The 13,065-nt window shown below is 38.9% G+C and overlaps 1 gene segment (V, D, J or C); it reads right to left on the bottom strand.

Moving 5' to 3' along the window:
• Positions 1-9,950: 9,950 nt before the first annotated feature.
• Positions 9,951-10,607, bottom strand: LOC116900975. The segment is given in 2 exon segments: positions 9,951-10,345; positions 10,538-10,607. Coding segments are annotated over 2 exon segments (456 nt in total).
• Between the last annotated feature and the right edge of the window lie 2,458 nt (positions 10,608-13,065).

Genomic DNA, 13,065 nt, shown 5'->3' with positions numbered 1-13,065 from the left:
ATAGGTATAGAAGAGAGTGAAGACTCCCAGCTCAAAGGACCAGTAAATATCTTCAACAAAATCATAGAAGAAAACTTCCTAACCTAAAAAAGAGATACCCATAGGCATACAAGAAGCCTACAGAACTCCAAATAGATTGGACCAGAAAAGAAACACCTCCCGTCACATAATAGTCAAAACACTAAACGCTCAAAATAAAGAAAGAATATTAAAAGCAGTAAGGGAAAAAGGTCAAGTAACATATAAAGGCAGACCTATCAGAATCACACCAGACTTCTCGCCAGAAACTATGAAGGCCAGAAGATCCTGGACTGATGTCATACAGACCCTAAGAGAACACAAATGCCAGCCCAGGCTACTGTATCCTGCAAAACTCTCAATTAATATAGATGGAGAAACCAAGATATTCCATGACAAAACCAAATTTACACAATATCTTTCTACAAATCCAGCACTACAAAGGATAATAAATGGTAAAGCCCAACATAAGGAGGCAAGCTATACCCAAGAAGAGGCAAGAAACTAATCGTCTTGGCAACAAAACAAAGAGAAGAAAAGCACACAAACACAACCTCACATCCAAATATGAATATAACAGGAAGCAATAATCACTATTCCTTAATATCTCTCAACATCAATGGCCTCAACTCCCCAATAAAAAGACATAGATTAACAAACTGGATACGCAACGAGGACCCTGCATTCTGCTGCCTACAGGAAACACACCTCAGAGACAAAGACAGACACTACCTCAGAGTGAAAGGCTGGGAAACAACTTTCCAAGCAAATGGTCAGAAGAAGCAAGCTGGAGTAGCCATTCTAATATCAAATAAAATCAATTTCCAACTAAAAGTCATCAAAAAAGATAAGGAAGGACACTTTATATTCATCAAAGGAAAAATCCACCAAGATGAACTCTCAATCCTAAATATCTATGCCCCAAATACGAGGGCACCTACATACGTAAAAGAAACCTTACTAAAGCTCAAAACACACATTGCACCTCACACAATAATAGTAGGAGATTTCAACACCCCACTCTCATCAATGGACAGATCATGGAAACAGAAATTAAACAGAGACGTAGACAGACTAAGAGAAGTCATGAGCCAAATGGACTTAACGGATATTTATAGAACGTTCTACCCTAAAGCAAAAGGATATACCTTCTTCTCAGCTCCTCATGGTACTTTCTCCAAAATTGACCATATAATTGGTCAAAAAACAGGCCTCAACAGATACAGAAAGATAGAAATAATCCCATGCGTGCTATCGGACCACCACGGCCTAAAGCTGGTCTTCAATAACAATAAGGGAAGAATGCCCACATATACGCAGAAACTGAACAATGCTCTACTCAATGATAACCTGGTCAAGGAAGAAATAAAGAAAGAAATTAAAAACTTTTTAGAATTTAATGAAAATGAAGGTACAACATACCCAAACTTATGGGACACAATGAAAGCTGTGCTAAGAGGAAAACTCATGGCTTGAGTGCCTGCAGAAAGAAACAGGAAAGAGCATATGTCAGCAGCTTGACAGCACACCTAAAAGCTCTAGAAGAAAAAGAAGCAAATACACCCAGGAGGAGTAGAAGGCAGGAAATAATCAAACTCAGAGCTGAAATCAACCAAGTAGAAACAAAAAGGACCATAGAAAGAATCAACAGAACCAAAAGTTGGTTCTTTGAGAAAATCAACAAGATAGATAAACCCCTAGCCAGACTAACGAGAGGACACAGAGAGTGTGTCCAAATTAACAAAATCAGAAATGAAAAGGGAGACATAACTACAGATTCAGAGGAAATTCAAAAATCATCAGATCTTACTATAAAAGCCTATATTCAACAAAACTTGAAAATCTACACAGGAAATGGACAATTTCCTAGACAGATACCAGGTACCAAAGTTAAATCAGGAACAGATCAACCAGTTAAACAACCCCATAACTCCTAAGGAAATAGAAGCAGTCATTAAAGGTCTCCGAACCAAAAAGAGCCCAGGTCCAGACGGGTTTAGTGCAGAATTCTATCAGACCTTCATAGAAGACCTCATACCAATATTGTCCAAACTATTCCACAAAATTGAAACAGATGGAGCACTACCGAATTCCTTCTATGAAGCCACAATTACTCTTATACCTAAACCACACAAAGACCCAACAAAGAAAGAGAACTTCAGACCAATTTCCCTTATGAACATTGACGCGATTTAAAAATACTCAACAAAATTCTGGCAAACCGAATCCAAGAGCACATCAAAACAATCATCCACCATGATCAAGTAGGCTTCATCCCAGGCATGCAGGGATGGTTTAATATACGGAAAACCATCAACGTGATCCATTATATAAACAAACTGAAAGAACAAAACCACATGATCATTTCATTAGATGCTGAGAAAGCATTTGACAAAATTCAACACCCCTTCATGATAAAAGTCCTGGAAAGAATAGGAATACAAGGCCCATACCTAAACATAGTAAAAGCCATATACAGCAAACCAGTTGCTAACATTAAACTAAATGGAGAGAAAATTGAAGCAATCCCACTAAAATCAGGGACTAGACAAGGCTGCCCACTCTCTCCCTACTTATTCAATATAGTTCTTGAAGTTCTAGCCAGAGCAATCAGACAACAAAAGGAGATCAAGGGGATACAGATCGGAAAAGAAGAAGTCAAAATATCACTATTTGCAGATGATATGATAGTATATTTAAGTGATGCCAAAAGTTCCACCAGAGAACTACTAAAGCTGATAAACAACTTCAGCAAAGTGGCTGGGTATAAAATTAACTCAAATAAATCAGTAGCCTTCCTCTACACAAAAGAGAAACAAGCCGAGAAAGAAATTAGGGAAACGACACCCTTCATAATAGACCCAAATAATATAAAATACCTCGTGTGACTTTAACCAAGCAAGTAAAAGATCTGTACAATAAGAACTTCAAGACACTGAAGAAAGAAATTGAAGAAGACCTCAGAAGGTGGAAAGATCTCCCATGCTCATGGATTGGCAGGATTAATATAGTAAAAAATGGCCATTCTTCCAAAAGCGATATACAGATTCAATGCAATCCCCATCAAAATACCAATCCAATTCTTCAAAGAGTTAGACAGAAAAATTTGCAAATTCATCTGGAATAACAAAAAACCCAGGATAGCTAAAACTATCCTCAACAATAAAAGGACTTCAGGGGGAATCACTATCCCTGAACTCAAGCAGTATTACAGAGCAATAGTGATAAAAACTGCATGGTATTGGTACAGAGACAGACAGATAGACCAATGGAACAGAATTGAAGACCCAGAAATGAATCCACACACCTATGGTCACTTGATTTTTGACAAAGGAGCCAAATCCATCCAATGGAAAAAAGATAGCATTTTCAGCAAATGGTGCTGGTTCAACTGGAGGTCAACATGTAGAAGAATGCAGATCGATCCATGCTTATCACCCTGTACAAAGCTTAAGTCCAAGTGGATCAAGGACCTCCACATCAAACCAGACACACTCAAACTAATAGAAAAAAAACTAGGGAAGCATCTGGAACACATGGGCACTGGAAAAAATTTCCTGAACAAAACACCCATGGCTTATGCTCTAAGATCAAGAATCGACAAATGGGATCTCATAAAACTGCAAAGCTTCTGTAAGGCAAAGGACACTGTGGTTAGGACAAAACGGCAACCAACAGATTGGGAAAAGATCTTTACCAATCCTACAACAGATAGAGGGCTTATATCCAAAATATACAAAGAACTGAAGAAGCTAGACAGCAAGGAGACAAATAACCCTATTAAAAAATGGGGTTCAGAGCTAAACAGAGAATTCACAGCTGAGGAATGCCGAATGGCTGAGAAACACCTAAAGAAATGTTCAACATCGTTAGTCATAAGGGAAATGCAAATCAAAACAACCCTGAGATTTCACCTCACACCAGTGAGAATGGCTAAGATCAAAAACTCAGGTGACAGCAAATGCTGGCGAGGATGTGGAGAAAGAGGAACACTCCTCCATTGTTGGTGGGGTTGCAGACTGCTACAACCATTCTGGAAATCAGTCTGGAGGTTCCTCAGAAAATTGGACATTGAACTGCCTGAGGATCCAGCTATACCTCTCCTGGGCATATACCCAAAAGATGCCCCAACATATAAAAAAGACACGTGCTCCACTATGTTCATCGCAGCCTTATTTATAATAGCCAGAAGCTGGAAAGAACCCAGATGCCCTTCAACAGAGGAATGGATACAGAAAATGTGGTACATCTACACAATGGAATATTACTCAGCTATAAAAAACAATGACTTTATGAAATTCGTAGGCAAATGGTTGGAACTGGAAAATATCATCCTGAGTGAGCTAACCCAATCACAGAAAGACATACATGGTATGTACTCATTGATAAGTGGCTATTAGCCCAAATGCTTGAGTTACCCTAGATGCCTAGAACAAATGAAACTCAAGACGGATGATCAAAATGTGAGTGCAGATCGCCATGAGAGACACAGCCAGAATACAGCAAATACAGAGGCGTATGCCAGCAGGAAACCACTGAACTGAGAACGGGACCCCTGTTGAAGGAATCAGAGAAAAGAACTGGAAGAGCTTGAAGGAGCTCGAGACCCCATATGTACAGCAATGCCAACCAACCAGAGCTTCCAGGGACTAAGCCACTACCCAAAGACTATACATGGACTGACCCTGGACTCTGACCTCGTGAGGGTTGCAATGAATATCCTAGTAAGAGCACCAGTGGAAGGAAGCCCTGGGTCCTGCTATGACTGAACCCCCAGTGAACTAGACTGTTGGGGAGAGGGCAGCAATGGGGGGAGGGTTGGGAGGGGAACACCCATAAGGAAGGGGAGGGGGGAGGGGATGTTTGCCGAAACCGGGAAAGGAATAACATTCAAATGTATATAAGAAATACTCAAGTTAATAAAAAAAAAAAAAAAAAGAAAACAACTCAGAGAAAAAAGACAGACACTACCTCAGAGTAAAAAGCTGGAAACCAACATTCCAAGCAAATGGTCCAAAGAAACAAATGCACAAAACAAAGAAAGAATTTTAAAAGTAGTAAGGGAAAAAGGTCAAGTAACATATAAAGGCATACCTATCACAATTATACTAGACTTCTCACCAGAGAAACCATTCTAATATTGAATAAAATTGACTTTCAAACAAAAGTCATCAAAAAGATAAGGAAGGACACTTCATATTCATCAAAAGAAAAATCCACCAAGATGAACTCTCAATCCTAAATGTCTATGCCCCAAATGCAAAGGAACGTTCATTCATAAAAGAAATCTTACTAAATCTCAAATTACTCATTGCACCTCACACAAAAATAGAGGGAGATTTCAATACCCCACTCTCATCAATGGACAGATCATGAAAACAGAAATTAAACAGAGACTTAGAGAAACTAACCAAATGAACTTAACATATTTATAGAACATTTCATCTTAAAACAAAAGGATATACCTTCTTCTCAGGATCTCATAGTACCTTCTCCAAAAGTGGCCAAATAATTGGTCACAAAACAGGCCTCAACAGATAGAAGGAGATAGAAATAATCCCATGCATTTTCTCAGATCACTATGGCCTAAGGATGTTCTTCAATAACAACAATAACGACAGAACATAAACATATACCATGTAGGTTGGACAACACTCTACTCAATGATAACTTGGTCAAGGAAAAAATAAAATAGGAAATTAAAAACTTCTTACAATTTAATGAAAGTGAAGCTAATGGGGGAAGAGAGCTGAACACTCAGAAGTGCAAACATCCTGAGATCATATGACAGACTAACATTTCTGGACACTTCTGCCCATATCCCTGGTCCAAGAGGAAACTGCACAATACTTCTGGACACAGGAACACTCAGCTGCCGCTACCTGTAGTTCTGGTCTGCAGCTATGACTGAACTAAACAGGCCAAAGAGCTCCCTGCACCCAAATTCCATGGGGGAAAGAGGTAGACCCTCAGAAGTGTAGACACTCTTGAGAAATCAGAGGAGACTACCCTCTACCCACATTCCAGATGCAATGGGGCATCACCTAGTGCCAACTATATCCCCTGGGCACAAGGATCTAGGAATAATAAGGGACAGGACACTCCTGATTCCTGCCCATGGCTAGAGCTGAAAGAGAGTCACAACGAACACCTACACAACTGAGATCAGAGCACCAGTTCTCAGAAAAGGCTGAAAGAAATGAGGAAAACGGTTCTACAGGAGTGCTGACACAGAGGCCTACAGGAGGGTCAAGCCACTCTCAGAAACAGGAAGATAAGAAAACACCAGAGACAACAAAATGGCGAGAGGCAAGCACAGGTATTTGGCATCATCAGAGCCCAGTTCTCCCACCAAAGAAAATACTGGATATCCAAATACACAGGAAGCAAGAATTAGATTTAAAATCACAGTTTATGGGGGTTGGGGATTTAGCTCAGCGGTAGAGTGCGTGCCTAGCAAGCGCAAGGCCCTGGGTTCGATCCCCAGCTCCGAAAAAAAGAAAAGAAAAAAAAATCACAGTTTATGATAATGAAAGAGAACTTTAAGAAGGACATAATTAACTCACTTAAGGAAATGCAGGACAACACAAGTAAACAAGTAGAAGCCCTTAAAGAGGAAACACAAAAATCCCTGAAAGATTTGCAGGAAAACACAACCAAACAGGTGAAGGAATTGAACAAAAGAACAGGAATTGAACATCTCAGAAAATGGAAAGATCTCCCATGTTCATGGATTAGCAGGATTAATATAGTAAAAATGGTCATTTTACCAAAAGCAAACTACAGATTCAACGCAATCCCCATCAAAATTCCTACTCAATTCTTTGTAGAGATACAAAGAACAATTTGCAAATACATTTGGAATAATAAAAAACTCAGGATAGCAAAAAATATTCTCAACAATAAAAGAACTTCTGGGGGAAACACCATCCCAGACTTCAAGCAGTATTACAGAGCAATAGTGATAAAAAACATTATGGTATTGGTACAGAGACAGGCAGGTAGATCAGTGGAACAGAATTGAAGACCCAGAAATGAACCCACACACCTATGGTCAACTGATCTTTGACAAAGGAACTAAAACCATCTAATGGAAAAAAGATTGCATTTTCAACAAATGGTGCTAGTCCAACTGGAGGTCAACATGTGGAAGAATGCAAATTGATCCATTATTACCACCCTGTACAAACTTAAACCTAAATGAATCAAGAACCTCCACATCAAAACAGATACAGTCAAACTAATAGAAGAAAAAGTGTGGAAGAGCCTCAAACACATAGGCACTGGGGAAAATTTCCTGAACAAAATACCAGTGGTTTAGGTTCAATGATCAAGAATCAACAAATGGGACCTCATAAAACTGCTAAGCTTCTGTAAAGCAAAGGACAGTGTTATTAGGACAAAACAGCAACCAATAGGTTGAAAATAGATCTTTACCAATCCTACATACTATAGAGGGCTAATATCCAAAATATACAAAGAACTCCAGAACTTAGATGCCAAAGAGCAAAATAGTCTTATTTAAAAAATGGGGTACAAAACTAAACAAAGAATTATCAGCTGAGGAATTTCAAACTGCTGAGAAGTACCTAAAGAAATGCTCAACATCCTTTGTCATCAGGGAATGCAAATCAAAACAACCCTGAGATTCCACCTCACACAAGTCAGAACGGCTAAGATCAAAAACTCAGGTGACAAAAAATGCTGGTGAAGATATGGGGAAAGAGGAACACTCCTTCATTCTTAGTGGAATTGCAAGCTGGTGCAAGCACTCTGGAAACCAATCTGGTGGTTTCTCTGAAAATTGGACATTGCACCACCTGAGGACACAGCTGTACCTCTCCTGGGCACATAGCCAAATGATGCTCCAACATACAACAAAGAAACATGCTCCACTATATTCCTAGCAGTTTTATTTATAATAGCCAGGAGCTGGAAAGAACCCAGATGCCCTTCAACAGAGGAATGGATACAGAAAATTTGGTATATATATTCAATGGAGTACTACTCATCTATCAAAAACAATGACTTCTTGAATTTCATAAGCAAACGGATAACTAGAAAATAACATCCTGAGTGAAGTAACCCAATCACAAGAAAACACACATAGTATGCACTCACTGCTAAGTGGATATTACCCCCAAACTTCAGTTACCCAAGATACAATCCAAAGACCACATGAGGCTCAAGTAGAAGGACAACCAAAGTGTAGATTCTTCAGTCCTTCTTAAAAGGAGAACACAAATATTCATAGGAGGAGGTATGGAGACAAAGTTTGACACAGAGACTGAAGGAATGGCCATTCAAGGCCTATTCCTGCTGGGGAACCAGCCCATATATATACAGCCACCAAAATTACACAGTATTGATGAATCCAAGAAGTGCATGCTCACGGGAACCTGATATGGCTATTTCCTAAGAAGCTCAGCCAGATCGTAACAAATACAGAAGTGAAGCTTGCATCAAACCATTGAACTGAGAATGGAGCCCCAATGAAGTAGTGAGAGAATGGATTGAAAAAGCTGAAGGGATTTGCAATACCATAAGAACAACAATACCAACCAACCAGAGCTCCCAGGGACTAAACCTCTACCCCAAAAATACACATGGACTGACCCATGGCTCCAACTGCATATATTGCAGAGGATGGCCTTGCTGGGCACCAATGGGAGGAAAATCCCTTGGTCCTACCAAGGCTGGACCCCCCCAGTGGAGGAGAATGTCATGGGGGGCAAGGCAGGAAGGGGGTTTTTGTGGAGGGAGAACACCATTATAAAAGAAGGGGGATAGGGATGGGCTAGGGTATTTATGGACAGGAAACCGGGAAAGGGGATAACATTTAAAATGTAAATTAAAATAATACCCAAGTTTTAAAAAGAAAAAAGAAAGCAAGGGAGGGAGGGAGAAAGGGAGGGAGGGAAAGAGGAAGAGTGGGAGAGGGGGGGAGAGAGAGAGAGAGAGAGAGAGAGAAACAAAAAAGGAAGAGGAAAGAAAGAAAAGAGAGAAAGAAAGAAAGAAGAAGAGAGAGAGAGGGAGGAAGAAAAGAGAAAACATGGCTTATTATTTGCCCCTTCTCCTTTCCTGGTTTCCTGCTAAGATGGGATGAACATCACTTTCTTGCATTCCATTTCCTCCATGATTCTCAACCTCAACTTTAACAGCAGTGAAGCCAAAAACTGTTAGATCAAACTAATTGTCCTCTCTCGTTTTTCCTAAGATGCCTTGTCACAGTGAAGAAACAACACACTTAGCACAATGCATGCAAGTCAGTGATTTTCCTCAGACTTACCTGACACATCTCTTTTCATAATATAGACCTAGACACAGATAGCAAGCTATGAAGGACCTATTTGCAAGCAGATTGATGAAAAATATTTGGAGTTCTCAAACAACTGTGTATAACCTGAAGTACTTTGGCCCTGTTCTATCTCTGTGTTTCAAAACAATGCTCAAGGCTGGTTGTGGTGGCCCATACTATTGATCTCAGTGCTGAGAAAGAGGTAGGTGGAGTGTTGTGAGATTAAAATCTATTTGCCTGTTAGGCAGGCCATGATACCTTGTCTCAATAACAAATAACCAGAACAAAATAAGGTTTCAACTAATTTTTAATTAATGTATGTTTGAGATTAGTTAACATATTGTTTTTATTGTAATGCAAAATATTTACTGCAACAAATATCAAAAACTATTAAATATTATAGACAGAAAAACAAACTCAATTCTCCTAATAAAAAATCATACTCACCATGAGAATAGTACAGTGAAGTATAGTATAGAATGGGGTATCACATTCTCCACATATGGAAATTAGATGAGAAGACAATGGAGGCAGACTTGACCTAGGAATAGGAAGTGGATTCCTATTCCTTCCAATTCAGAGGATGTGCTTATTAATGTTCTCCTAAATTTTGTATCAGTTAGGCATAGCAGTTTTAGGCAGAAGAGGAAGTGTGTAGGTCGAGGGATGAGTGATATAGGCAGGTGGTTAGAATGTCAGAGGAGGTTTGTGTATGAGGCTGAAACACTGTGGGAGGATAGGACTTATGCTGCAGACAGTAATAAATAGCTGGGTCTTCAGCCTGCATGTTGCTGATGGTGAGAGTGAAATCTGTCCCAGATCCACTGCCTGTGAAGCGATCAGGGACCCCAGTGTCCCGGTTGGATGCCCAGTTAATAAGCCGTTTAGGAGACTGCCCTGTTTCCTGTTGGTACCAGGCTACATTAATACCCACATTCTGACTGGCCTTGCAGCTTATGGTAACCCTGTCTCCTACTGATGTGAACATAGATGTGGGAGACTGGGTCATCACAGTATTCCCATAAACACCTGTAATCAGAAATAGATAGTGTTATACACTCATACACACAAAGATTTCCTGATACAAACCTTGAAATCTAAAATGTCTTTTCTAATGACATTTTCTGCATACTATTAGCTTCCTATAGGAAATAGCCACTGCTCTACAAATCAATTATTTTTAAGATATTATAATACTTTTAATACTTTTAAATGTCTCACCAGACAACCAGAGCAGCAGAAATATGAAGACCTGAGTGATTGACTCCATCCTGATGCCCATGCTGGTCTTATGCAATTCAGATATCACTGCAAAGGCCTGGTTCATAAATCATGGGCAGCTGTGCTGGCCTCTGGGGACCTATGCAAAGTAGTCATCAAATAAGGAAGTAAACTTCCTGGAAACAGGTGTTTGAAAGTATCCACATCAAATCAACGACAAAAGTACTATCAAAGACAGGAAGTAATTATTGGGAAGAAAATCAACATGGAATCTAAAGGAGCAGCTTACAGCTTCCAAACCACAAGTGTTTAGATGTTCTCATGGTAGGTTTCCATTAAAAATCAATAAGTGAGTTTTACAGAAGTAATAGTACAACTAACTTTGATTCATTCCTGAGTAAACAATAAATCCTGTGCTACAACATTAAAATAAACAAGGGAAGTAGAATAAAGGAAAGGAAAGAAAGAAGAGAAAGGGGAAGGAGAGTGAAAAGGAAAGAAAGAAGAGGATAAAGAACAGGCAAAGGAATCTTGAATTGAGGAGGTAAGAGAAATTTGGAAAGGAAAGAAGGAATGGAGAAAATGAAAAAAGGAAAAATATTTTAAAAAGAAAGTTGATGACTCAGCTTAGTGTTTAAAACCACATGCTTCTCTTATAAAAGACTCAGGTTTGATTCATTCCAAGCATTCACATGATGATTCTCAACCATTTATGATTCCAGTTAAGCATATACATGCATACATACATACATAAATACATACAGGCATGCATGCATTCATTCAGTTTGAAATGTGAGCCCTGAAATTCTGCTCTAGCTACCAAGTCTTCCACTTGCTGCCTTCTTTCTGCTTTCCAGGATTCTAACCATCTGAAAGTCCAAACGAATCCTTTCTTAATAAGTTGCTTTGCTCATGGTATTTATCATACCAACAGAAAAGTAGTTAATAAAAAATGTATAAACCATCATGGTATACTATAACTGTAAGAAGATATACACAAAACATGAACAATTGTATGTGTTATATAATACTATCATGTCCTACTGTATCCATGGGCTTCAAAACCAGTTGGTCAGTTTCTTTTTAAGGAATACATATATAGCATTAATTAGCATATTGTTTACATGGAGCCTTGGATTTCCCACTTACAAATATTAAATTTATTCATAATTATGAGATCAAAGCCTGGAAGGTAGAGACTATCCACACAAAATCATACCTCTTTAGTATGGTATGAGATTTCAAGATTTCCACATTTGAGAGTAAACAAGGAGGATTCAGAGTGATATTTATCCCATGAGGAAGAAGCAGGGGATGGACAAATGACTTAGAAACAACACTATTACATTTCATTTATAAATCTTAGATTTTAAGCAAGTTATATAAACACAATTGTAGTGTGTATAATGGAAACTAGGAGAGGGAAGAAAACTTAGGGTAAAACATGGAACAGAGAGAAAGAGGAGGGTAAGGGATGTTTTTTAGTTAGGATTACTATTACAATGATGAAATATCCTGACCAAAGATGGAAGAATTTATTCTTCTTACACTACCAGATAACAACTCATCACTGAGGGAAATCAGAGCAGGAACTGAAACAGAGCAGGAACCCAGAGGTTGATCTGACCAGAAGCCATGGAGAAGTGCTGCTTATTGGCATCTCTCTGATGGCTTGCTTAGTGGGCTTTGTTGGTTTTGATCTTAGACATTCTGAATGGTGTGAGGTGGAATCTCAGGAGTGTTCTGATTTGCATTTCCCTAATGACTAAGAATGATGCACATTTTTAGGTACTTCTCAGACATTCAATATTCCTCAGATGAGATTCTTTGTTTAGCTCTGTACCTCATTTTTAACAGAGTTATTTGGCTCTCTGGAGTCTATGTTCTTGAATTCTTCATATATATTGGGTATTAGCCTTCTATCAGATGTAGGATTGTTAAGATCTTCTGCCAATCTGTTGGTTACCCTTTTGTCCTAATGATAGTGTCCTTTGCCTTACAAAAGTTTTGGAGTTTTATGTGGTCTCATTTGTAAATTCTTGATCTTAGAGCATGAGGCATTAGTGTTTTGTTCAGGAAATTTTCCCAGTGTCCATGTGTTCAAGGCTCTTCTTTTATTTTGCTTCTATTGGTTTCAATGGATCCAGTTTTATGTGGAGGTCCTTGACACAATTAGATGGAAGATTTCTTTTTTTATTGGATATATTTCTTTATTTACATTTCAAACATTACTCTCTTTCCTGGTTTCCTGCTATAAGCCCCCTATCCCCTCCCCTTCATAAGGGTGTTCCTCACATCCACCCCCTACCACCCCCTCCATAGGAAATTTTTTTTACTTCCCATGTGTTTGAGGATCTTCCCCACTATTTCTTCTATTAGTTTGAATGTATCTGGTTTTATGTGGAGGTCCTTGATCTTCTTGGACTTAAGCTTTGCACAAGGTGATAAGAATGGACCAATTTGAGTTCTTCTACAGGTTAACCTCTAGTTGAACCAGCACGATTTGTTGGAAATGCTATCATTTTTTT

Source organism: Rattus rattus, chromosome 5, assembly GCF_011064425.1.
Source record: "Rattus rattus isolate New Zealand chromosome 5, Rrattus_CSIRO_v1, whole genome shotgun sequence".
Classification (NCBI taxonomy): Eukaryota; Metazoa; Chordata; class Mammalia; order Rodentia; family Muridae; genus Rattus; species Rattus rattus.
Note: the sequence above shows the minus strand (reverse complement) of the source record. Positions and strands in the feature narration are given on the sequence as shown.